The 27,053-nt window shown below is 40.5% G+C and overlaps 1 protein-coding gene across 3 annotated transcripts in view; it reads left to right on the top strand.

Annotated features, from left to right (window-relative positions):
• LOC114062597 (contactin-6-like) overlaps positions 1 to 27,053 on the top strand; it is a 119,762-nt gene that overhangs the window by 21,519 nt on the left and 71,190 nt on the right. Inside the window, exons 2-4 of one of the 3 annotated variants that reach the window (XM_027894213.1) lie at positions 2,361 to 2,498; positions 23,996 to 24,122; positions 26,542 to 26,717. In XM_027894213.1, the coding sequence (XP_027750014.1) occupies positions 2,444 to 2,498; positions 23,996 to 24,122; positions 26,542 to 26,717 (358 nt within the window). In that variant the 5' untranslated portion in view covers positions 2,361 to 2,443. The remainder of the gene's footprint in view (positions 1 to 2,360; positions 2,499 to 23,995; positions 24,123 to 26,541; positions 26,718 to 27,053) is intronic. The other 2 variants (XM_027894215.1, XM_027894214.1) reach the window with 2 other exon arrangements.

Raw genomic sequence — 27,053 nt, forward strand, 5'->3', positions numbered from 1 at the left:
AAGCAGCAGAATTACAGTTCTGAGGATTGATCAATACCTTGTATGAATACAAAGAATTCGAGTTATATATTCTAAATATTGGCAGAAGCTTCTTGGTTTCAAAAGACTTATCTACAACTCAGCTGGAGGGGAATAGAAAACAGGAAGGCTTTCAGAAGGATCTGCTCCTGTAAGAGAGTACAAATGTCTTACAAAATACTGGATATGGTCAGTTAATTGGCTTTTATTGGTTATTTTTCGTTGTTGGGAACATTCCTCTCAGGATGTACATGAGTAATCCTGGAGGGGGTAAATCATGTCCTTTGAGCCATAATTTTTTCTGGTAACTCTTGAAAAGGATTTCAGGTGATCTGCACAAAATAATTCGCACAACAAATGTGGCTTAATCAGGAAAAGGATCAGTTTTAGAGATCTTGAGGGAAAGGAGTTGGGTGGGACCAACATGGGCAGCACAGGGAAACGTCTCTGCCCACGGCAAGAAAAGCAACCACAGACAAGTACCAAGCACAGGAGGTGAATTGAGACAGAAACACCAAGGAAACCCGTGGCAATGTGCAAAATTCATCGCCACAACTGCAGCAATAGAGGATAAATTGCAGACAAATTCTGGTTGTTATCTACTGACATCAAACATCGGCACCCAGCAGGAGGGTTTGCCAGTAAATGGGGCAATTTGAGCCTCCTCACCCTGCAGTGCTGCAGGACACACAGGTCGTGGTGGTTTGGGGGATCTTTTCGCTCCTGCTGACCTATGGTTAGGAAAAAAAAAAGGCAAAATTGTGACACAGGGAAAGTCACAAAAGGAATATAAGATGAATTAAAGTGACATCTAAGTAGATGATTAAAACTCTTGCATTTTGATCCGAAGGGACACACTCTGTTTAGGAAGGACAAGGGGGGGGAAAAAAAGGTAAAGTGGTTTTTGTTGTCTTAAATATCAGGGATGTGCACAGCAGCTTCAAGACAAATATTGACAAGCAAGAGAAAGGCTGTGAAATAAATATGATGTGATTCAATAAGGAAAAGCACGAGGTTTTACACTTAAGTAGAAATAATCAATGCCCACCTTCAGTATCGACAGGTGGTTTAAAGAAGGGGTTAGAGTGGAACCTGAACTGAATGCAAGTATTGAAGAAAAACACCAAAAAAAGTATTGAAAAGAAAGTAAATATGTTGTGAGTAAATATTTATTTTAGGTGCAGCCACTGTTGTTGGGGCAGGGTTGATGTCTGAAGGTACCATCCAGCTCCTTGTTCTCTCTACTTCGCAAGAATTATAAATTAGCACTTTTTAAATACTTTTCCTTTCATACACTTATAAATGATGCAAATGGGCTTCAGTAGACCCCTGATTTGTGTGAAGCAGGACATCACAAAAGGCTGAAGGGAACTGCTTTTTCAATCCTTTTTTCAAAACGTAGAAGCTTGTCAAGCTTCCCCCCCTGAAATGGCCACTTTCAGTGGTGCCCCAGGTTTAAAAGTGTTCCCTCTGAGACCTCCTGAAATTTTTAAGTGAAGTTCATAAAAGATATGAACAGAATGAGATCCCTTATAGAAGAGGGACGAGTTCCAAATGAGTAGAATTCCTTAATTTTCTAAAAAATCTGTCCCTCATTGGTATCAGCAATAAGTTTCAGGATAATCCTGTATGATATCTTTTCACCCTGATATGAAAAGTGAGACAAGTGAGAAGAGAATATGGACCTGGAAACGTGGATCATAAATGTAATTTCTCAGTGGAAAACTTTCAGCACTTAAAAGGTTTGGAATGATTTCACAATCTTCTAAACTCATTTGATGAAGTGATTTCTGGTTGCAGCTGGCTTATGAACTGATTCCCAACAGTAAATTACTCGTTTGCCCTTCGGGACCACAGGCCAAACAGATCTTTTTTCCTGGCCTAATTCATCGTATGTTGACTGAAATGTCACAGGAAATTAAAGGAAATTGTTATGTAAATCCTTGTGGGGGGGTGTTTCATTTCTGAATGGCGAAGCTTAGCACAGAAAAGGTGTGTTTTTTACACTGTGGATTGGAAGGGGTCTTAAAGGTCATCCCATTCCACCCCCTGCCATGGGCAGGGCCACCTTCCACTAGCCCAGGTTGCTCCAAGCCCCAGGAATCTCTATGCAGGGGTGGGTGAAACTCCAACACTTCCTGATTTTCACTCATCTCATCACCAGCTTTGTGTCATTTTGGAGTTATTTTTATGCTGAGAGGATCCTGTCTTGACCATTTATTGCATTTTTAGGGTCTGAGTCTTCAAATGGTGCAGTAGAACATGATTTTACACAGAGGAAATTGGGGTATTTGTTTGAAATCTGTACTTAAATTATGCAATATCTCTTCCTGTTTTTGCAGAATATCAAGGTAGTCACAGGAAGACACACTTTACTTTCTTCCACTGATTGGATGGGAGGAATTTTTGACCTTGGAAAGTGGAGATGGTGTTGCTATGGAAACTAATAAGTCTGCTGCCATTCATGAGCTGCAGCACAGGTAAAATGTTCCACTATTAGTACTTGTGATTGATAAATCTATATCAGTGTCATAATTCTTCAAGAAAGGAGAAGCAATTACCAAAACTAACAGGACTTATTTGTATGAACAGGTGACTAAGGAGCTTTTCATTAGGACATGCTGTAATTTTAAGCAACTCCTGGTTCTGCCTTTGAGCCAGGAAATCACGTTTCAAGATCACAAGAAAGGTGAAATCCAGGTAAAAGCTTCAAAAAAACCAGTCTAAAATACAACTGTTACTTGGGTAACAACATCCATGAGAGACCTTTCTTGGCCACAGCATCACCAAGCCCCAGGTCAGCAAATGGAGCTGGGCTGAAAACCAGCCCAGTTTGGGAGTGTTGAATAAGATAATAATCAGAATATAAACGCATAGAAATGAAAGGAAATCTTGCTGAACGCCCAAAATGGGTTTAAATGTTCTTTCTTTGCCTCCTGTTTGTGTGATGATGGAACCTCATCCACCCACCCTGCCCCTGATCCAAGTGCTGGGCATCCTGACAGTGCCCAGGTTGGATGCAGAGGACAAAGGGTGGCTGGAGGAGGCAGGACTGTGCTCCCACCTTCTCCTCCTTGAACATCCCTTGTGCTTAATTAAAATATCAACAGTTGGTAGCATATTGTGAGGTAAAACGTTCTTTTCTGCCTGGCTGGGCATTGCTCGCACCGAGGGTTTGGTATTCTGAGTTCATTCCTTTTTTTTTTTTTCAACCTCTCTTCTAATTAAAAGCATATAACTTGACAATCCTGCTTCATAAAACCATCTAAATGGGATTAACTCATGTGACTCATTACAGCCCCAGCTGAAAACAGGCCCAGAATGGGAACTGAACTCTTTGAGGTTATAATGAATTTGGGGGATGAACTGACCCCTCACACTTGGCTGTGATAGAAACCATGACGACTGACTTTTGTCTACAATTAATGTATCGAACTCTAAATAGCCAGGATATTACTCATGTACTTACGAGGAAATTGTATTAAAGTGACCCCAAATGATACTTAAATTAATTATGTAGTGCATGAGTCAGCAGCTGTTTGAAATGAAGCAGCGGAGCAGAGTGCAGACTTCAGTAGTATATTAAAACACAATTTAAATTAAACTTGATGCCATTTTATCTCAATGTGGAACGTAAATCTCAGGATAAAAAATGCAAATCTCGGGATCAGACTTTCCGTTAAATCAATACTAAATGCCCATTTCAGTAACAAACAACCAGCATGGTCAGGACTTCATATTAAATTATTGTGATATATAAAATATTTCAAGCAAGCAGTGGCTCATTTAAGCCCAGATTTGCTGAACTAAACACAACAAACACCTGTTTAGTGCCCCAACATTCCCTTTTATTTCCCAATTCACCAATCTTTTAGGGTACAAGAGTTCCCCTATAACTCCTTGATTGCTATAGGTTGGGAAATCGATGGTGATCCTGGAAAATGAATCTCTGGAGGAGCAGCACAGCCTGGTGATAGACAAGATATTTTTACCCCCATGTTTTGTAGCTCCAAATACAGCCTGTTCCTTCAGCTTTTTCTTTTTTTTTTTTTTCCCACAAAGCTTTCCTTTTTCAAACTTTTTGTCATCTTCATCATTTTCTTGCTAAAGGATCATCTTTTAACCAGACCAGTGTCCTGTGCCAGCTGAGTTAAAAGATCCTGGGAGCTCACTTTTACGTGAGCATGTTCAGGGTTTTGAAGGTTTAAAAATAGATAAAAAATTAAACCTTCCCTATTCCCAGGCACCAGGGGTAGATCACAACGGCCCTTTTGTCCTGGTCCTGCTGTCAATTAAAGAAACAGCAAATTCTCCCACTGACTTCTGTGAGATAAGTTAATTTATACCTGGGTATAAATTAACTCCATTGATTTCAGTGGAGCTCTGCTGGTTTTCACTACATGACATGCTGAAATATGTTTGATGGTAACAGTCAAACTGCAGTTATGGGCAAAACTTCTTTGATTTATTACATGGATGGTTCACAGCAATTTAGGAGTAATAGAACTGAGTGGGAAAATTAGGAACTAGCCTGGATGCTGAGCAGAGCAGTTCTGTGGGCTGGGCTTTGAAAGGTAATTCAGGTTGTTAAATGACATTGGTCAGTCATTTCTTCTTTGTTTCTGCCTCAATTCTACCAGACATGTAGAATGAAAACGGTTTTGACCTATAAATTCATTTCAAATCTAAGGATTAAACGTCCTGTACAGGCAGAGCTGGGTATTATTACCCCTCAAGATGGTAATTCAATCACTCAGAAATCAAACTACCCTCTATATTCTCTTTATGTGGAAAGAGTAATATTTCCTCCAACCCTTATTTTCCAGCAGAGCTTTTTTATGTGACTCAACAAGGGTCTTTGGGGTTTTCTTGCAAGTGCCGTAGGGGACAAAATAAAATAGAGTAAAACATTCACAGTGACACAGCAAGGGAACAGATTAGACATTTTTTTATTTCCATAACCCATTGCTATTTAAATGAGATAATCTGATCTAAGCACAACACCAGAGGCAAGAAGGGTGATGAAGATAAACTCAGAGATCATTACTTTAAATCCTGTGTACTTGCTTTGGGTATATATGAAAAGCAGCTCCTGCTGCTGCTGCTGCTGAAATTTAAACATTATTTGATCGGAATATGTTAAGAGAGAGCACTCACTTTCTGGATTAAAGATCTAGACAGGGTTCTGAGAAGCTGGAATGAACAGAACTGTCCAAAGTGCTGAATAAAATCAAATCATTGTCTCTTCACACCGAAACTGTCTCGAGTTTTCCTCCTGTGGCTGCTCTTGGCTCCTGCTGTTGTGCAACGTGGGTTGCCAACAATATCATATCGAGGGAAGATTTTGTTTTAAGTTTTCATCTCCTATTGCTGTGTTAAGCATCCCTCAGATGCCCCTCAGGCTGTTCTTTGGATGTGTGTTCCAGGTCTGGTTCTCCATCACTAACAGCCCCCTCATCTGTGTCTCTCTGCTCCCTCCATTCTCTCCTCTGCCAATCAGGGTTCATGGATTCTGTTCGATGCTGTAATGCAGGGAATAATTTGATCATAAATACGTTGCAAAAGCCATTTTTCCGCCCTTTTCTATCACCCAGTTTAGGGATGCAGGAGAAATACAGGTTGCAGAGCTTAGATAAGGAGAGACACAGGCACTGCTTGATTTTCCCAGGTATTGGGGTAACCAAGAGGTCTGTTGGTAGCTCCCTACTCAGCAGGATGTGTAAAATCCCAATTTACATCCCCATCACAGTGAATATCTGAGCTTCCCAGCTTCCGTCTTCCAAATCTCCAAGGTTTTTTTACTGCTCAGGAAGAGGAGGAGTTACCTTATCATTTCTGCAGTTTGTCTTCCTCCTGGACAGCTTATCCAGATTTTCTGTGCCACTCCCATTTCTGCAGGAAAATGGCACCTCTTTGACCTGGTTCCTGGTGGTGGCTTCCAATAAATACATGCACAGAGAGATGGCCTTTGCCACTGTCCTTTGCACTGCTGAGGGACCTGACCCCATCAAGGAAACAAATGGGTTTTCTGGGGTTAAAGATAAGGAAAAAGCAAAATGTCAGTAAATGCCACCAGGCCCTTAAAATTATCTACGGACAATACAAACATTCAAAGCCCAACCAGCCAGTCTGACCTGGATTTTGGAAATGAGGCAGTGTTTTTACACAGTCCTTTGGCTTATTTTCTTAAAATCAGTTGAAGGTGCAGCTGCCACCTCCAGGGTTGTATTTTGGCCCATCGTTTCCAAACTGCTATACTAGGGAGAGAAACTGCCTGATGTGAAGTGTCCTGATCCTCCTTTGGGTCACAGCCTGATGAATATTGAATACATCACATCCCACTCTCTGCCTGCAGCCTCTTGCAGATTTACTGTTGGCATAACAGCACCTTTAGGAAGGGAACAGCAGACCATATATTTTAAGACAAGTGATATCTTTGCTATTCCTAACAGCAAACTGTGGAGATGAACAAGTCCAGCCTGGAATTGTTCAGGGTTCTCTGAACAACCAGAGGCCTTCAGAGACCTGCTGATGAGTCAGAGAATGATAATGATCAGGTCTCCCTTGGACAACATGGGAGTTCTCGTGATTTGGGGGGAACAACGACCCTAAAAGTCGTATTTCTGTAAATGACCTGCAAGCATCTGGCTTGCATCAACCTTTCAGAGGCAACAAATTACTTGGCTCTTGGCAAGATGCAGAAAGAGGGACTGTGAGTGTGTTATGGAGAGGATGGGCTATGAAATCATTGAGCTGCTTTACCTGATTTCTTTTCTTAGGAAGACTGGCATTCCAGGAACTTCCACACATATGCTCAAATACACAAGAAAGACTTAACACTTATGGAATTACCAGGAAAAATATTATTAGCAAAAAAAAGACAAGGTGGATGAAAAGCCATCACAGACAGGAAGGGAAATTCATGCATTTGTCTAACCCATCCCCCAGCTTTGCAGGCATCACATTTGGAAAATATCATCCCAAATATTGCTTTAAACTGGAGAGTGGGTGAGTGGCAGAGAGTGAGCTGCTTGTCCCTGTTCAGTCCTGGAAGGTCTTACACAGAGCTGGTCCCTCTGTATTTCATTTCAAGGATGAGAATGAGCAATTTCTGTACTTGCATTTGCTCTCTTTTATCAGAAGGAAAAACTGTTTCTAGCTCGAGGGCAAAACCCAGACAAAATCAGGCAGCGTGTGAGAAAAGTGAGTCTCTGACCTCAGGGCAAGGTGAAATAAAGGAGGAATCTTCTGGTGGCAGAGGGCTGTGCTTGGGAAGCAGTTCTGGCTCTGCCACTTGCTGGCCACTTGACCAGGAGGATGTTACAGAGCCCTGGGGAGTTTTCAGGTATTTTCTTCTCTGCTCAGTTCAAAGAGAGGCATATTATTGCCCAGAGAAGCTGTGGCTGCCCCAGCCCTGGGAGTGTCCAAGGCCAGGTTGGACAGGGCTTGGAGCACCCTGGGCTGGTGGAAGGTGTCCCTGCCCAGGGCAGGGGGTGGGATGAGATGAGCTTTAAGGTCCCTTCCAACCCAAACCATCCTGTGTTTCTGTGATGTTCACACCAGTTTGTGGCTTCAGCTGCCCTGGTAATGAAGTACACGCAAAAAATGATAATAACCCCAATAAAGAAGCATCAAGAGCAACGAGCTGGAGTGACACTGAGAAGGGCTCAGCAGTGGCATTGCTGTGCCTGCTCAGATTCCAAGGGCAGTTGGATCATTTCCTTCCAAAAGCCAAGAATTCTGAAAACCCAACCCTTATATTTAGTGGAGTTAAGTGGATTTGAAGCTTTTCTTCTGAACAGACACGAACCACCTCAAAGCTCTCGTTCTGAGGGGACAACAGAGCAACACTGCCGTGTTTCCCAAGGAAACCACCTGCTGGACACAGGGAACGATGTTTAATATTCTGTACCACGGGCTGGACTCACGTTAGAGGAGAATCTTCCTCATTATCCTTCATCTCTGAGAAAAACATCTTTTTTGAATCCCCCTGAGGGCCCAGACGTGGGGAAAAGGAGGTCAGAGCTCAGGTGCTGCTTGGAGGGTGCACTTTCAGGTTGGAGTTTGCATTGATTTAGCTGTCAGGAAGGTGGTATTTACAGTTCCTGGAGTTCACTGCAGCATGCTGGAATTCATGGGAATCATTACCTGAGCTTTATGTTTTCTATATGGCTCTAGTGTATAAGTTTCTTCTACAGTCTGAAAGACCTAACCTATTTTTACACTGGTTTGAGTAATTATTGCTTTCTAATCTCTTCAATTAGTTACTTTACATGATTTTTTTTTCCCCTATTATTTAAATTTTACATGGTTTTCTTTTGGTTCATATCAAGTCATTTCATCTCTCTGTACAAAAGGCTCATTAACTTTGTAAAATAACATCCTGGTACTTTAGAAGACATTATTTATTATTTTTCCTTTTTTTTTTTTTTTTTTTTTTTTTTTTTTTTTTTTTTTTTTTTTTTTTTTTTTTTTTTTTTTTTTTTTTTTTTTTTTTTTTTTGTTTTCAACAGCTTCAAAGATAATTCAATTTTACTTTATTATCGCTGCCAAGAAGTTGAAATTAGCAGGTGATTAAGCACTTCAAATATTTTGAGCATTTTCTATTGTCAGCAATGGCAAATTTAAGTATAAAAAAATTAAGCTTGAGAAGACACAATAATATATCACTGAAACAGTTTAGCGAAGCACAACATTTTAAAGTAAAATTGCTGGGGTTGAAGTAACGGGGTTTTGGATGTCACCCTTTTCAGGTGACTTATAAGACATCTGTTTGAGAGATGATCATTTTGTTTGGGAATGTTTAATTAATTCCGCAGGGCTGGATTTTGAGAACCTCTCCCCCCCATTTCAGAGCTGCTCCACCTTGATCCAGCACATTGTGGTCCTCAAAGACTGACAACATGGAATCCCTTGGAGTTCCATAATCAAATCCATCATATTTTATCTTCAGAACTGATGCCTCAGTTAAAGAATTGACACACAAAACCCCTCAGAATTTATTATGGGGAGAATGATGGACATGGAATCATAGAACAGTTTGGGTTGGGACCTTCAAGTTCATCTCTTTCCATGTCCTGCATGAGATGGAGAGAAAAGGAATGTCAATGGGCAGCGAGAGCGAGAGGGATTTATTTTGTTTGCAGAAAACACACCTTGGAAATGCAAAAAGAAAAAGAAAAAGAAAAGAAAATCCGTTCTCCTTAGAAATGGAAAGCCAGCCTGAATTTTCCATGCTGTTTAATATTCCCACCCAGCAGCTCTGCACACACTGGCACGGGTGAAGATCTTGCCCACCAGCTTTCAAGAGCTGCAACAATATCTGCTGCTTCCCCATAATCACAGGCCGATCATCCCTCGCATTGTTTGCAGAAGCTGGAAAATAAAACGTCTCTAGTTATTGATTCGCCACTTCTTTTTCATTTAGAGCCCATTGATCGCTGTTTATGTGTGTGTGTTTCTTGTTGAGCAGGAATTAACACTGAAAACTTCTTGGAATTCACTGCAGTCACACCCACTTGACATTCCTGAGGTACCACGACCACTTTAACTGGGGGGGTTCCAAATTCTGATTCATCTTCTCCTCCAATCTCTTGGCAGCAAAAAAAGATTCCTATTCAAAGTCCTGTTTTAATATATATATATTATTATTATAGTTGGCACTTGACTAGGACAGAAAATGTGGTTGTCACAGAGTGTGAGCTCCCAGAGTGATTCCAAACCACCCAGGATTATTTAGGCTGTGGGTCTGGTGCCTGCACGGCGAAAATAAACCTCTTAGGGATGGGAGGCGTTTTTTCATCACTGGCTGGAAGAGGAACTCTTGTGATTGCCACTAAAATTGCTGCTGGTGTTTGTGCATGGGAAGGCAGCTCTGAGACACGTCCTGATCTGTAATTTGGGAGAAATATGGATGGATTAGCCTAGTGGGGGCACGTGTAGGGGCTGGATGAATGGGAATATCTGAGATAGCCCTGAACCTGCAGCTATTTCCATCTGCAAAGCACTTCTCTCGTTGCTCTTACATTCACACCCTTGAGTTTTCCTACTTTTGGCTCTGTCAGCTCCAAGCACAGTCAAAATCACATTTTCCAGGAGACTGGATCATAGTCCTGGATCAGCAAAAAGTAATGCAAATGGATTGGTTTTATTGACCTTGTGTTTGGTTTTCACCCTCCAGAACACCACTTTTCTCCATTATTTCATTCATATTTAGGGTTAATAAAATTAAAAATTAAAAGCAATGTTTGTCCGCCCAGAGGTGACAATCCCTGTCCTAACAGGTCATCCTAAGGAGGACACTGTCTAAGCCCAGGTTTGCAACAGAGAGGCAAAAATTATAGACTTTAATTATAATCTCCATGCCTATATTTTGATATATTTGATTTTTAGACTCTTTTAGAATTTCAGCAATAGGATTTTTTTTTCCTTTTGCATAGCATAATGCCAGGGTATTGTGTCCTTTGTTCAATATTAATGCAAGCTTTATTGTTCTATTCTAATTACAATCTCATTATTAAAGGGGCACTATGTTTTCCTCTGACAGATATTGCATCTCCCTGTTAGTGGATCTTGGTTATTCCACGCTTATCATTATTAATAATTTGTAGCAATTGGATTGGTATTAGAATATTACTTTGCTAAATCACTTTTGCTGCTAATTAAGGCACTATCTGTGACATTGTTTAGCTCCAAACATCATGTTCCTGCTTTTCAGCCTGCTCTAATTACCTGTAACTCATTCATTTCTACCTCTAAGTCAGGTCTTTTAATCCACACTCCTGAGCTTCGCCGTGGTGGGAGCTGCTGTTGGTGGGAATGAAAAGTTCTCGTGGACAGAGATATTTGTAATGACAAATTCACCTTTCACTGCAGCTCCTTAGAAACAGAATAATTGCACTTGATACTTCCAAACTGGGCACAGCAGAAGGAGGAGGGTTTGGAGGGAAAGGTGAGAGATTACTGAAGTTATTTCGAGGCATCAGCAAGGAAAGTCAGCGTGGCTTTGAACTGCCATCTCTCCACAAGGCTCTGTGAGATCAGATCTGTCACACTCCTCCCTGGGATAATATTTTTTTTCTGAGGAAGAAGCAACATCACTCCATTATTTGCCTGGGAACATTATTCACTTTGGCTGCCAAACAAACAGAAGACACAAAAAGGTCGTGCTTGAGTCAGGAGTGAGAACTCCCATTAATGGCCAGGGGGTTCTTGGTGCGTGTCTGGAGAGAGGAGGATTCTGTTCCAGTGACAGGAATGTGACATTGCAGACATTTTGAACAGTTGGGGGAAAATCAAACCCACTATTTCTGTGCAATTCTTTGTGTAGGCACTTTAGTGGAGTGTAAAAAGGTGTAAAAAGGTGGTGGATGTTTGTGTGAAATTGCTGCTCTGGAGCTTTTATCATAAAAATCTTTCTTTTATCATAAAATCACAGAATGATGAAATGGTCTGGGTTGGAAATGACCTCAAAGCCCATCTCATCCCACCCCCTTCCATGGGCAGGGACACCTTCCACCAGCCCAGGTTGCTTCAAGCATCATCCAACCTGGCCTTAGACACTCCCAGGGCTCCAGGGGCAGCCACAGCTTCTCTGGGCAACCTGTGCCAGGGCCTCAGCACCCCCAGCTCCACCAGCAGCTGCATCCTACAGAATTAGGTTCTGAGGCAGGCAGGGATTCAGGCACTCCAGCATCCCTGCAAAGCCAGGGGGAGGTTATTTATAAGCACTGGTCTCCTCTATGGGCACAATGTTTGTGCCAACAGATTTCCTTAAAAGCAGATGCAAAGCTCGTTATCATTTGGGAGGATTGTCTGGGGGAACAGAAGCAGGTTATCGAATCAGAGGACATTGGAATTGGCCTCTTTTGTGGAATTGCTGTGTGCCCTTGGCCAGCCTGGGGTTTGTATTGTTTCACTACCCAGGCTGAGCTCCTCCCAGACCTCAGGACAGTCTCCATCTCACAGACTGTGTCCTGAGCTCACCCTGGAAAATGGCTTTGTAGTTTAGACTAAAATCTACCCAAACTCTGACTCATGTGCTCAGAGGGCCTTCCCCCCAACCCCAAAGTGATTTATGGAATGCAATTTCTTCATCCTCTAATGCTGTCTCACTTCATACACTTATGCCAAACAGGTTTTGATGATTTATTACTTTTCCTACAGCTTAGAAAAAAATGTGTATCAATACAGGCAATGACAACAAAGCTGCAGGGGTTAATCTCTAGTAACTCCTTGTTGAGCAATAATCAGATTCATATTTCAGTCATATTAGTCTAAAACTACTGAAATCACTGATGGTATAATGCAACTTAAATCAGAATATAACATGATACCTCCAACTACTGTTTCTATTTAAATTTATTCTGATTTACACTGAATACAGTAGAAATAAAAGAGTTTTCTCTGTGTCTTTCTGGTAAACATTTGTGGGTTTACAAAACACAAATAGTTTGCTCTAGGCCAGAGAAAATGTAACCATTTCTGCAATAGATATTGAATTCATATTTGCCTGACAAGTGACCTTATCAGCTATAACTTGTCATCTCTTAATTAGTCTACATTTATTTTATTCACTCAATTAACCCCCAGCCTCTCCAGGAGATAAGCTGATGATACACCAAAGTGTGTGAGAGGTGCTGCAATTAAATTGGTGCTGCATATGTACTGCACACATTTGCCTCAGAGAAAGGTAAAGCTCATTAATATCCCACCAATCTGACTGCAAATTGAAATGGTTTTTTTATTTCCAGTGGTGTCACTGACTTGGAAGAGGAACAACAATGCCTTCTCTTCAGAGAATTTAGGAATAATCACATTAGACTGAGTGCACAGTGAGATTTAGAGACCAAGAATATCATTAAATCATATATTATTCAACCTTCGTGTTCTTAAATGGCATAAGTTTTATAACTGCTCTTGGAAGTTTCCTTTTCTAGCAAATAATAAATAAGCATCCCCTCTGAAATCTGAAGCCACGTGAAGTTTGTCTGGATTGCAGGTTCATTTTTGTTTCCATAGTTGTTGTCATGCCTTTCCATGATGGAATGTTTAAATTGATAATTTCTGGAGAGGGACAGAATGACAACTTTAGGAACTGGATACACCTGCGTTTCTACATTCCCAGAGATATAGAGCAGCAGACTAAAAGTTCTGAATTGAATTTCTTCACCAGAAAAATACCCAAACCTTAATTTAAAAAAAAAAATATCATAGTGTTTTACAGGTCATTTGTGTGGAAAAGACTGAAATCCTACAAGTAGAATCCAACCCAATTTACGTTTTGTGCCTTAAAATAACTTGGGTTTATGGTTTGGAATAAAAAATCGAAACCCCATGATTGGAAAAATCAACAGAAATTCATTTAAATTTTAAGGAAACCTCACCTGAACCAAGATTTATGTCCCAGTCTACGTGCAAAGCGCTGCCTTGTGCATATACATAATTTACAGGGAGAAGCTGAGACAAGAGCATTTTTGTGAGTCCAAAGGTGGACATTCATTGCAAATCAAAATAATAAAGAAACAATATGTTGTGTTGCCCTGAAATTTTACTTAAATATCTGTGTATCTTTCAAGACATTAGATATGGGAAAACACAAACACGGGGAAAATAAACGTGTTGAAAGAAAACATGTTGTAAACTTGGCTGGATACAATTATTGAGGGGAGGGAGCATGCTTTCCTTTAAAACTCTGCAGTCTAAACCTGCCTAAATTAGAGCAGCATCTATCACTGATTATGTCACTGCCAGAAATATGGCCTTCAGCAGGTTTGTCATAACTCTGCTGGTGATGCTCCACACGGGCACGGCAACATCACTCACCAGGATACAATTTCCCAACCGCTACAAGTCAAGCAAATATGTTCCCAGCCTTCTGGGATGAGCTTTCCTGGAGATGGATGGCACCAGGCTGTGATGGATGGGCTGGAACAAGGCAGTCCCTCAGCCCTCTGTGGTGCCTTTCCACTGGTGTGATCAGGATCCCTAGGAAAGGACAGGGACTAAAACACCAAAATCCCACTGAAATCAGGGGCTGCCCCAGCCCTGGAAGTGCCCAAGATCAGGTTGGGAAGGGCTTGGAGCAACCTGGGCTAGTGGAAGGTGTTCCTGCCCATGGCAGGGGGCGGAAGAAGATGGTCTTGAAGGTCCCTTCCCACCCAAACCATTCAATGACCAAGAGCCTGAATTCAAGTAACTCTCAGCCTTTTGTCTTTACAGCCTGAAATTCTCCACCAGCTCCCTCTCTTCTGATTTATTTTTATTTCTAATATCATCTTTACATTATTTTAGCTTGTTGAATTCTGCCTTTGCATTTTTATTTGTTTTATCTTTGCATGTATCACATTCATCTGCTCACATTTCCCCCATAATTAAACACTCCCTACCCCAGCTCAAGTGATGAGAAGCAGCTCCTGCATCGAGTGTCCTCCTTCCTTTGCCACATCACAGAATCAAAACACTTCCCTTTCTTTATTTTTTTTTTTTATTTTTTTTTTCCCAGATCTGCTTCAGTTTGAATTTCACCAGTGGCACAGATGAGACAAGTAATCCACTTTCCCTCTCTGCAGAGAGCCCTCTTGCATTTCTCTCTGCACTTCTCCTTTTTCCCTGAATGGCCGTCATTTAATGCCCCGTTATCTTGGATGGCACTCATTTAGTGGTTTATTAAGCAGTAATTCAGCAGCCTGTTATCAGTTCCTACTAGAGCCTGGAAAAATATGCCATCCAAGCACGCAAGGTTTCTGCAGAATTACAGCGTTTTTTTGGATTTTTGGATTAGAGAAAAATTACCCGAAAGTAAGAGACATGAAATGTTTTCCCTGCATTTCATTTTTGGCCCCGTGCTAAAGCTCCCATCAGGCTGTTCCAAATGCAGATTGCCTGATCCTATTTCTGGTGCCAGCCCAAGCTGCAAAATCCTACAAAATCACAGAGGACACGATGGACTGAGAGGTCCTAAACCTGGACTCAGTTCTTCTGCCTCCACTCATGTCCTTCCTGAAGATTTCCTGGTGGAGAAAAGGCATAAAGCTTAGATTCATTTTTTGGAGATTCCTAAAAATCAGTAAGTTTAAATGAAATAAAGGGTAGAAAGCCAAGTGTGCCCTAAGCATTAAATACAGGAGCAGCATAGAGGGATCACTGCAAATCCCAGCTGGAAAAAAAAAGGGTTTGCAAAAGAATTTTGATGATATCAGAGGTAAAGGCTGGATTGGAAATGACTGCATGAAAATAGAAGGTTTTTTTTAATTGATAAATCATTCCTGTTTCTCAAAATTGCCAAATTACAATAAACAATGAAAGTAGAGATAAAAAGAAGGTGATGAGGTAAAAGGAATGAGCTAAAGAGGTGATGAAGGAGCTAAACTGGCACAGGCCATGGAACAGGTACCAGAGTTATGGAAATCGCTTAGAAAAACATTTCTGGTTGTGTTTTCCCTCTGGGAACATGCACAGGAGGTACAAGAGGCCAAACCATACAAGGTTCCCCCAATGTCCTGTCATCCCACACTCCACAGGCTCTTCCATGGAGTGAGAGCCTCGGAAAGGGTTAACAGGGACACCTCAAATCCCTCTATTTTGGGCTGCTGCTGTTTCTTTTTAGCACTGAAATGGTTTCAGGTGTGGACACCAGGAGGGGAAGGGACTGCCCTGAAGGGATAATCCACTTTCCCGATTTTCCCTGGTTTTTCCAGACTGTTGATGTATCAGCAGCTTTTCCACTTTCCATGCCCCCGGCTCCCAGTTTCCTGCTGATCCCTTCCCTTCCCACCCCTGCTCCAAGACAGAATTTCAGTGCAGCCTTAACATTCTTCCCTCCTTCCAGCTGGGTTTTGTTTTGCTGTTTATGCTGTCATTTTTTTTTTATTTATTTTTTTTTTAGAGACTACATCAGATAAAGGTCATTTTTACTTGAATGGAAAAGCACAGTAATTTTGACAGTGAGACATTCCCAGCTTCCTGTACATCAGAACTGTTGATGTTAGATCCTTTAAAAGAGAGAGACTAGAGACAAAAAATTGCCTGAGCAACTCAATGGCCAGCAGGTTGGATTTTTTTCCCCCAGAAAAATAAGTATTTACCAAGTTACGCCTGTGGCTCCTGCTAAATTTTAGGATGCCATTACTGGAAGGACTTTAACTTCATTTGTATTTGCTGAGAAAAAAAAAAAAAAAAAGATCATCAGAAAGATATTAAACAGTCACAAAAGATGATGGTTTCAAATGGAGGCTTTTGGCTGATCCATAATCATTTGCTTTGGCAATTTTATTTGGGAACATTAAGGCTGATGGTTTACACTGTGTTCCTAATTATTGCTGAAATATTGTGCTGAAATGCAGAAAGCAGTGGGTTAGTGGGGATTGCAACGTTCTAACTGGGTTTTAATCAATGAGTGATAATGATAGCTTGTGTTTTGACTTTCCCTGCTTAATTGCCAGCAATAAAGCAGATCTTCATTGATGATGTTCAGCAGAATTCACTTCCATTCATCTCCCTTTATTCTGGTTATTTTTAAAGTGCCTGGGAGCTCTCAGTGCCAGACACAATGACAAAATGTCCAACATTAATTATATTTTGCTTGCTTAATATTTTCCACTACAGAGGGTGATGATGCCCTTTCTGGGGAGCTTTTGTACCTCCCTGTTTTCTGAAATGAGCAGGTGTCCAAAGGTAAAGCTGCATTCCACGAAGCCCCAACCAGATCTTGCTGTTTAAATCACTGTTTTCTTTCTGCTGCTTGTGATGGTTGTGATTTTTTTTTTCTTTTTTTTTGCCAAGATGCCAAAAGAATAATTAAACAGAAATATTCCAAGAGTGAGGCAGATCTGCAGGTGCTGCTGGACAGGAAAGTTCATCTTATCAAAACAACCCCTCCAGGTCTGATCTCCCTCACACCAAGGGTAAATCTTCACTGGCCAACAGTCAATTTTGCAGAAGGCTATATCTTATTTTTGGTGAAGAAAGACCTTTTTTTCCTTTAAATTAAATTTCTAAATTTAGTTTCAATCTATTGAATGGATGTCAATACTGTGATGACAAATATATGTAAATCAGGCAGTCAAGACAATAAATATTTTGATAATGTCCTTCCTGAATAATCTAATTTAAATCAGGACCTGCCTTAGGTTTAAAATGTTATAAATACCCCTGGCATTCCTCTTCAATTATGTGTAAGAAAATAAAGACCTTTTTAATCTTGCCTGGATCATTGCTTAAGATGATTTATTTTCCAAGATTTTCTTCCCAAGTTATCAATCATCCACCAGCAAAAAGTAGGTGGCAGCCTGAAATTTCTCTATCAGATCTTTCTGTGTCCTGAGGATTTTTCTTGTTGGGGGAGTAATTTTTGGATTAAAAAAATAAACGGAGTCCACATGGTTTTTTATTATCTTCATGATCTCAATTATTTCTGAGTGTTAGTCTGGAATATGAACCCTTTTTATCTACATATAAAATCATTTCTGGTGGTGTGTTCTCACAGTTAATTCCTGCCTCTTATTTAAGCCTTAGTGGGAAAAACAAGCATCTTGAAGGAGCCATTTTGGTCCAGCTACCCAAAAATAAATAAGCAGAATTTAAATCCTGTGTACAGGGAGCTTAAACATCCACCTGCAAGTGTGTAATAGCTTGTAAAAATGTATTTGCACTAGCTATTTATATACAGTATAAGATAAACACAGGTTATATTTTATAGTATTTCACCCGTAGGGAAGTCTAAGAAAAAAAGGAGTATCAGTTGCTTATACTTTGTTTCAGTAGAAGTTGGTCCACTGAAGTCTAGGAAAGGTTTTCTCTGATTTCAAAGCACTTTGGCTCAGCCTTTGCACAGAAAAAAAAAGAAAAAATGCAGGAAGAGAAGTGCCACGAAAGGTGGTAAAGATTTGTGTGAATGGCCTTGAAGGTGAAGGGGCTTGGCTGTCCCAGACAACTCAGACTGCCCAGGAACAGAGGGGAGGAGGAATAAGGCATTTCAACCTCCTTGAAACCACTCAGAGGGTTTATTTTAACACACAGAAGTGGAAAAAAAGAGAGACAGAGCCTTTAGTCCCCTTGACTTGCTCAGGATCTCCAGGAGGGAGGGGACGGATGGAGCAATTCTCTTTTGGCTCCCTCTGCATCCAGAGTCACTGGGTGGGGAGTTTAGGGCTGCAAGAGGTGCCATGAAAAGACTCAAATGAGGCTGAAATGGAAATTAAAGGCTGGAAGAGTTTTCCCCAAACTTTCTTTATTTTTTGCATTGTTTTATGTACAAGCAGGACCTGCAGTTTATCAGGTTGTCCCACTCCAGTGTTCCACTCTCTCCCCCTCCACAGAGCATCTCTCAGCAGTCACAACGAAATTCTGGAGCCACCACACAAAACCCCAGAGCTGCTCCACACCAGCAGTGGCAAAAATTATCTGAGCTTCATGAATCACCATCCTCTAAGACAGTAAAGCACAGTTTGGCACCGAACAAAGGGGGAGAGAAACAAAGTGGTGGGTTTGTTTAAGTGGCAGGATATTAACTGATAGAGCTGTTCTCTTTTTCCTGTGTTATAAATTATCAGATGAAGCCTTCAGTCAGTTTGGCAGTGGTGCCCAATGAATTGGTTATTATTAATTATTCATCTTGCCCAGTTACACAAAAACCTAATGAAATTAGGAAATAAGGAAGGGGGCACATCGGGATTACGGGACATCAGAAAGGCACAGCCCTTCAGCTTCCTCAGGGATAATTGTCTCCACAATTAGGTGTCTGTTCCACAAAGTTCTCCAACTGAAAGACACGGCCAAAGTTCGTGACAGAAACCAAATCACAAATGAAAAGGTGATTTTCACCTTGTGGTTTTACCTTGTCTACATCTTGCACAGTAGGACAAAACCACCAGAAAACCTTTTGATAATGCCAAAAAAACCCCAAAGACATTAGTAATTGAAGCATTGTTACTCACATTTGTTTATTTTTAAATAAATTTTTGCATTATTAATACAGATGACACATTTATAACCCCTGACTCAGGCTGTAGTACCTTTACACACATCCCCACAGTGAACTGTTCATAAATCTGTGCTCATCTCAGGTGTAAATCAGTGCAGCTCCACTGAATGCTCTCCAAACCCATCAGGAGCAATTTTCCTTCTCTGCAACTTCGACTCCTGCTCTGGAACCTCCAGGGAATATCTGGGGGTTTGTATGCAACATGGAAATCTGAATTAAGAGTTTGATTGCTGAATTCAGGGTGATGTTAAGAGAAACATCACATTTTGGCATTTAGAGATCTCTCATTAATTATTTTAGGATTAGAACGTGTGTATCTGATAGATGGGTGATAAATTCCCTGATTCCCAATTATATTCACAGAAAGTATTGAAGCAATACTGCTTATCATAATAGAACAGTTAAAAATATGTTGGAAGCATCAGATTTTGACAAAATCTTTTGTCACTCAATATATTTAATTGAAAAAGGCTCATAATTCTCAAGAACATGATAGTTTTTTGCATAATACTTCCTTAATTATTACCTGTGATATATTACACCCTAATTTTATATGCTAGAGTCTGACAATGGCTGGTTATGTAAGTAATTAAAGTCATATTTTATAGTTTTACTGTTTGTTTTCTCATTCAAGCACTTCAGGAAATCGTGCAGTCAGTTCTTAACCTGAGCCTGTTGTTTGCCACAGAACCTGCACCACACGCAGATTCTGTTGGAATAACAGGGAAAATATTGGGATATTTGACTAATTCCTCAAGGGATAAAACTGAGAGGATACAGAATCTTTTTCAGTGAAAGCATTTAAGTTTTCTGTGCCATTTACAAGGGCTGGAAGAATCCTAAACATTTCTGGTCTTCCTGTTTTTCAAATCTCACGGAAAGGGTACTTCCATCAGCCTGCTGAGGTCCGGATGAAATGGTTTTTAATTACACCAGGTGAGGGTTAGATTAGATATTAGGAGAAATTCCTCCATGCAAAGGGTTGTGAAGGCTTGGAAGAGCTTTCCTGGGGCAGAGGTGGAGTGGCCATCGCTGGAAGTGTTCAAAAGCCAGGCAGATGTGGCACTTGAGGGCATGGTTTAGTGGTGACCACGGTGGAGGGTTGGATTTGATGATTCAGAGGTATTTTCCAGCTTTCATGGTTCTCTGATTCTCTGATTCTCTGAAAGGGGGGCCTTGCAGTGTTGGCTGTCACTTTCCAGACAGCTTCAGATAGAAACTCCGGGCCTGAGCACCAAACTCCAATTCATTACTGAGCTCCTCTGTCTTCAACAGTGCCAGGACTTCAACCCCTGCCCCTCCTCAGTGCCTCCCCTTCTCCCCACATCACAGGGAGAGAGGTGTCTGCCTGGGTTTGGTGTCTGATAACAGAGACAACATGGAATTTCAGCACTCCATCCAATTTGACTCTTTCAACAGCAGCTCCAACTTGAAAGGAGCCCCGTGGCTCTGGAGCTCTGCACATCAATGTCTGCAGGGAGAAAACACACGGAAGCCCAAGGCCCTTTGGGGAAATCCTACAGGTTTTTAGATTGCTTCTGCTCAAACCTATATCATCTAATCTCCCTTTCTTTGTGTGTCTCCTGCTTCACTCTCTGAGCTGGATGTCAGTGAGAGGGAGAGGAGGGGAGCCCATCTCCTGCTGCCTGTTCCACTGACAAGTTGTTTTCCGTTTCCCTTTCGTGGCCTTTTTTCTGCTTCTTCTTTTCCCATTTCTCTTTCAGCCTTAGTATCTGATTCCTTGAGCTGTCGTGTGTTGCTTTACACAGTGTCTCCTCCACTGCCTCTCCTTTTGCTCCTTTTAAAGTCTTTCAGCTCCCTGGTCCAGGCTTTTGATGAGGGAAACAATCATCCTGTTCTGCTCTTGACAAGATTCAATCAAAAGCCCCAGTGTTATGTGCAGGGACCCTATAAACCCCCCTTCTTCCAATTAAAAATTACCAATGACTTCAACTGTGAAGAAAATTCAACAGATTTTGGAAGGAATTTAGATTTTTCATAACTTTTCTGCTGTCATGAGGAGCAGGAGGTGTCTAACTCACCTGTCCCATCCTTTTTGTTAGAACTGACAGGTGCTTCACTATCCAGCTGATTTAAAAGAGGCCTCTTAATCAGGTGTCAGCTTTGGCCCATAAAGTCATATTAATGTTTTGGATCAGATATGAAGCTCTATCTAAGGCACATTAAGAGAGATTCATTAGAAACTCACTACCCCTGGAATTTACAGCCTTCCTGGCACTTAATAGCCTGGATAAATTCCTCCTCATCTGGTTTGCTTATATGAATTATAGCAGTTTTGCATTGAGAAGCTTTTTAGAGCTGGGATCTTACTGTTATTTGGGCCTCCTTATTCTCCCCAAAACATCAGCAGAACATCCCCAGCTCCACAAAACATCATGGCAAGAGAAGTGGTCACTGAAACTGCAAATATTGCAGACTTTGGAGCTGTCAGCCCAACAGATCTGTCCTTTTCTGGTCCTGGAGCAGTGAATGCTCCTGAGTTTGGCCACTTGGAGCTGATTCAGCCAGGCAAACCTAAAATCTTCCTCTTCAAATGGAGAATGTTGTTTCCAGGACACTCTCAGGTTCACCAAGCCAAACGTCTCTGGTATTACTGATTAGTTTGGGATAACGGTAATTAAAACTCCACTTTGCAAAAAAAAATCATAATAGGAAGATCTGTGGTAGGAAGGGGATAAAAGTCAGCTGGTTTATAATATTGTTCCACTGAGTTATCTACACACACCCTGAGCCTGGGGCTGGGCCAGCCTAAATTGCTCTCAGGCTGTGTTATTTTGCATTTCCAGCTGGGCAGAAACCTCAGAAGGAGCTGAATCTGAAGCCAACCAGAGCTGGACAACGGGAAAGAACAGGGAGAAGGATTTGGCTGCCAATTAAGTTGATTAAATGTGAATTGTGCTTTTTTTAATCCTTGTCGGGGCGAGACAATGGATAAACATTTCAATATTTATTGTGACTAACAGAAACCTCTTTAAGTGCATTTGCCATGAATATCACAGCCTGATACAGCTCACCACTGCCCACAAAGCGCTGCCATCTCCCCTGCTGATCCATAATTATGGAGAGAACAGGGATCCTCCTCTTCCATTGGCACTGTGTTAGTCTCTGCATTGGCTGAAGACAATATCATGTAATGAGTGAAGGAACGTTGATTCATTTTCATCCTTTACATTTGAAATCAGCCCAGCATAATTATGGTCTTTATGGTGATCAAACTGATTTGGCATCATCAAGAAATACAGTTTAACTTCTTAGGAAACAACTCGTAACCAGAGTTGAGATTTGCTTTCCAGCCCCACGCTGAGGATTCACAGAATTTTGATGTATAAAAATGAGACATTTAATGGAATATTCCAAGAGATTTAAAAAAAATCTGAATTCTTTAAAGCTTAAAAAAAAAAATAAATAAAAAAAATAAACAGTCCTGAAAAGATTCATTTGTCATATATATATATCTCTGGAGAAATCATGGGGACTGTATTGAATCTGGAGACTGGGGCAGAAATATAGGGCCATTCTCTATAGGAAACACAAAAAGATGTGTCAGGAAATTAGAAATGACCAGCCTGACCTTTCCTATAAATAAGAGATGGACTCCTAGGACACCATTGGCTCTGAAAGTGCACATCATCTCTCACAAATTCGGTGCTATATAAGAAAAGGATATTAAAGAGAAAACAAACTGATAGCAAGAAGGTGCCTTTGCTGAAATTCATGGAGAGTATTTTTGTGATGGGGACTGTGACACTGGAAAGGAGCTCTTTGAGCACATGCAAAATATTGTATCCTTTTTCACACATGAAGGTTCTCCTGTATTAAGGACATGGAAAGGGGATACCAGAATTAAGATATTCAATAGTCTACAAGTGACAAATGAGTCGAAATTCCATTTAGAACAAAACATGGGAAATTAATTCCAGCTTTACCAAAATATTTACATTTTTATGAGATGAAGCAGCGATTTTTATGTACATCAGGCACCTCAGCCCTGGCCCACCCAGCTACATGGATTTAAAATGTGGAATAATCATCTCTGGGTCATTTTGATGCTTCACAAAAGCTTTTCTCTGGGAAGGTAACGAGGACTGAGGAAATTAACCCAGAAGGGAAGAAAATTCCTCCCAAAGAAAAGACAAGTCAAAGGGTCAGTTGTAGAATCACTGAAAAAGGAAGTCTTCAAATTTGTCAAGGGATTAAAACCAGAAGAGTGGCAGGAAATAATCCCCAAAAAAGATTATTTCACCATACCCAGCCACCATCTCTGCTTTGTCCCCTGGTTTGCTGAACAAATGGCCCTTTACTCCCCACACCTAGGAAGACTACCATGAAAAACAGAAATATTTCTGGTTTGCTTTGCAATCCATCATTCTGTTTTTCAAGTATGAAATGAAGGCTGATTATTTAATGCCATTTATTTTTTAAAAGGACTCAAAAAGGAAGGGGGGCAGGAGAGGGAAGCTCCAAACCCAAGAAGCAAACAGACAAAAAAACAACTGAAAAAAAGCCCACCAACAAATCCAAACCAAATCCTGACACCAGGCCACTTAAGCATATAAAATAATATATAAAAGGATGTGAAGGGTTGGAGGAGAAGGAGGTGACTGATTCCATTAGACTGTGATGTGACCAGGGAACACCAAACACAGAAACCCCAACTCCATCCTGTGCTGTTGTTGTCTAAAGAACAACTCTGAGGTAGATGGGGACATCTACTTCATAATTTCCATAGAAAATATGCAGAGAAGACAATCTTCACTGTCACCTGCAAAATAAATCACCAGCACCAAGGATTTGTGATTTTATTATCAATCAGCCTTGAAATATTTCCTCCTTAACAGTCTGGAGGTGGATCCTCAGCTGAATTTCAGAGCAGACCTTCACTTCTGACTGAGAGCAAAGGACTCCAAAGGACAATTTTATGTGTAAGGACACACTAAAGACACCTAATCTGAAATTATTGTTTTCCTTTCACAGGGGAAGAAACCCTTCGTGGTCCTATTTTTATCCAAGAGCCACATGATATCACTTATTCCATGGGCTCAGCAAATCCAGAGCTCCTGCTGAACTGCACAGCTGAAGGAAATCCACCCCCACACTACAGGTGAAGTCAACTTTGGGAAAGTCTTGTCTCCCTGTAAACCTTCGAGCTGGGTTGTAGTCAGGAGTAAAGAGTTTTACACCCCACGAAATGTACGGAGCACTCCCAGCAAGAGTGTTTGTAAATTCAGGGAAAGACATTTTGTCTGGTCCTGCTGCTAAGAAAATTCACCCAGGAAAAAAACAAACAAACAAACAAACAAAAAACACAGCACATCATTGAAAATCACCCCCAAAATATTTAAAAATATACAAAATTAATTCTGAATCCACAGAAGAGCTGGGGAAAAAAAATGGGAAAATGGAAGCCCAGCACATGTAGATTTGATAAATGACATCACATATGTTTATAATCACTGCATAAAACCATAGAATGATTCCCAGTAATTCCAAAATATAGTTGTCTTATTCATAGCCTTGAAAAACAAATTGCAGCCCTGCTCTGATGTCCTTGTTCACTGAAATTCCTTGGCTTATTGCAGGATCTGCTTCAAAAATGGCGTAGAATTAAAAACTCCTTCAACCTCTGCTGTCTTGATCGCAGCCAATAGTTTTTAAACTTCTTTTCTTCCTCGATGGAAATGTTGTATATTAAGGGGGGGGGTGTGTTGCAAATCTTTTTCCCAATTACAAGAAAGCCTCAGGTGACTTGGCAGGACAATTGCATTTGAATGCAAATAATCTAAGAAACGTAGAGCGTAATGAAACCTTAAAAATAGAGATATTTTTATTATAGTACACTGAAAAGATAATTTATTAAATCATGTAAGCATATATCCACTCACATTCCTTGTGTCCCTTGGAACTGATGAATTCAGCATCAGAATGTAGAATATTTGTTTAAATTTAGGTTCTGAAACAACTGGTTCTATAACTGATGGAAGTATTTTCCAAAGGCTGCATGAAGAAATTTAGGAAAATACAGAGGTGATCCCTGCCTTAATGGGGCTTTGCTAAAATATCCCTAAAATAACTCTTCAAAGAATTCGGTGTATTAGTAAACTGCAAAACACACAGAGTCATTAAATCATTGCCTACCCCATGAATTCATTAATTCCCTTCCTTCGGTGATGTAAACATATTAATTAGGAAAAAGCCCACACCAGGAGATGAACCCCTGATCTATATGCAAAGTTTAATAATCATTGTACCATGGTGATTAAAATGATTATGGGGATACTGTGAAGAATTCATTTGCAGCAACCAAGCCAATGTCTTTGCATTTGTTTGGAAAAACAATTATAGATCTTAATTGGGAGCCGTGTAATGATGACAGCAGTTATTTCAGTGATTGATTCTGAAATTAAAGAGAACTGGCAAACTAAATACCAGAATCTCCCAGATTAGAAAATGGAAAGCTTTAGACAGTGTGAAGCATATGGAAATCCTGAAATATGGCAAAATCCTGAACCTGGGACAGAGAACACACTCATGGAGAGGCACCTGATAAGATCTTCCTCATCTTTGAATTAAACCATTACAAAAACCCCACAAGCCAAAATACCCTTAAACAACAGCAAACCCCAAAGTGGCAACTCTTGTGTGGTGTTTTCATCCTAAGGAGGGGTTGGCATCACACCCACAGAGGTCAACAGAAATTATACAGCTGACTGGGGTATAAAACCAGGAAAAAAAAAAATCACATATCTGGGTAGTCTTTGGGTCACTGACAATCTAAAAAGTACCTCTAACGAACCCCAAACTAGCAGGTGTCAGTGGCTGACCCCTTTATTCTTCCTTTGGGCCTCGTGTGGGCAGTGAAAATTCAGCCCTAACGTGACTGATGGCAAAGCCACAAAATCCCCCTCCTTGAAATAAGTATTTCCTTTGCAACACAGATTTGATTTTGACGTCTGTGAGCAGCTGTGTAATGTTGCAGACACAATCCATTTTCTGCTTAGTGGACTAAGGGGCAAATTAGGTTTTAAAATAGCAGCGTTCTCATCATTAAATTATCATAAAAAGTTCTCTCTCAGCTTTTGTTGTGCCCTCTGAAGTGAAACCCTTCCTGATCTATATCTCCAGATCATTTTTTTTTGTAGCCAACTTTGTGATTTAGCAGTTGCAAGGGCTGCAAAGCACATTCATACTGTAAAAAAAAAAGATAAAAAAATTAAAGTTGTAGTCAAGGTATAACCCCCCTCCCAACTGGATGGATAACTTAGTTTGTATGAATAAGTTATAATTACTTTTTTTGGACATTTGGGTGAGCACTGGTGACTAACAGTAAAGATTTTCCAAGGAATACAATTATTGCTATCATTAAGATTGATGTAAGGAGCAGTCTGGTGTGAAAAATGATATCATTTTGTGATATTTAACTCCATTTTTATCATTACAGGTATGCTACAGCACACTATTTAAGATGAATATGAATAGGCTCTGTAAATTATAAGCATAATTTGATTTTTTTCCCCTCAAAGGTGGAAGCAAAATGGCACAGATATTGATCTTACCATGAGTTATCACTACAGGTTGGTTGGAGGCAGCTTGGCAATCAATAACCCACATAAAAATCAGGATATTGGAACATACCAGTGTTTGGCCACAAATTCATTTGGAACAATTCTGAGCAGGAAGGCCAAGCTTCAATTTGCATGTAAGTTGGGAAGCTCATATTTATTAGAGCATTATTTTCCTATTAATTCTGCACATGGACTGTAATTTATTGGGTAATTAAAATACCATGGGTGACTCTGCTTAAAAGGTTTGATTTCCACTGTTTTTGCTGAAAAACTCCCAACAATCCTGGTAAATATTAATAACAAAACCAGACATCTGATGGTTGCTTTCCTCAGGAACAAGAATCTGAAAATTGAAAGGTCAAGGAAGATGAGCACAATTATTCTCACTTAATAATGGGGTTCCCACCCTTTATGACAGTGATTTTATCATTATCCTGCAGGTATTTACAACTGGAGGGGGGGGGGGGAAA

Source organism: Empidonax traillii, unplaced genomic scaffold, assembly GCF_003031625.1.
Source record: "Empidonax traillii isolate 1590-97213 ecotype Southwest subspecies unplaced genomic scaffold, ASM303162v1 scaffold420:size724490, whole genome shotgun sequence".
Lineage (NCBI taxonomy): Eukaryota > Metazoa > Chordata > Aves > Passeriformes > Tyrannidae > Empidonax > Empidonax traillii.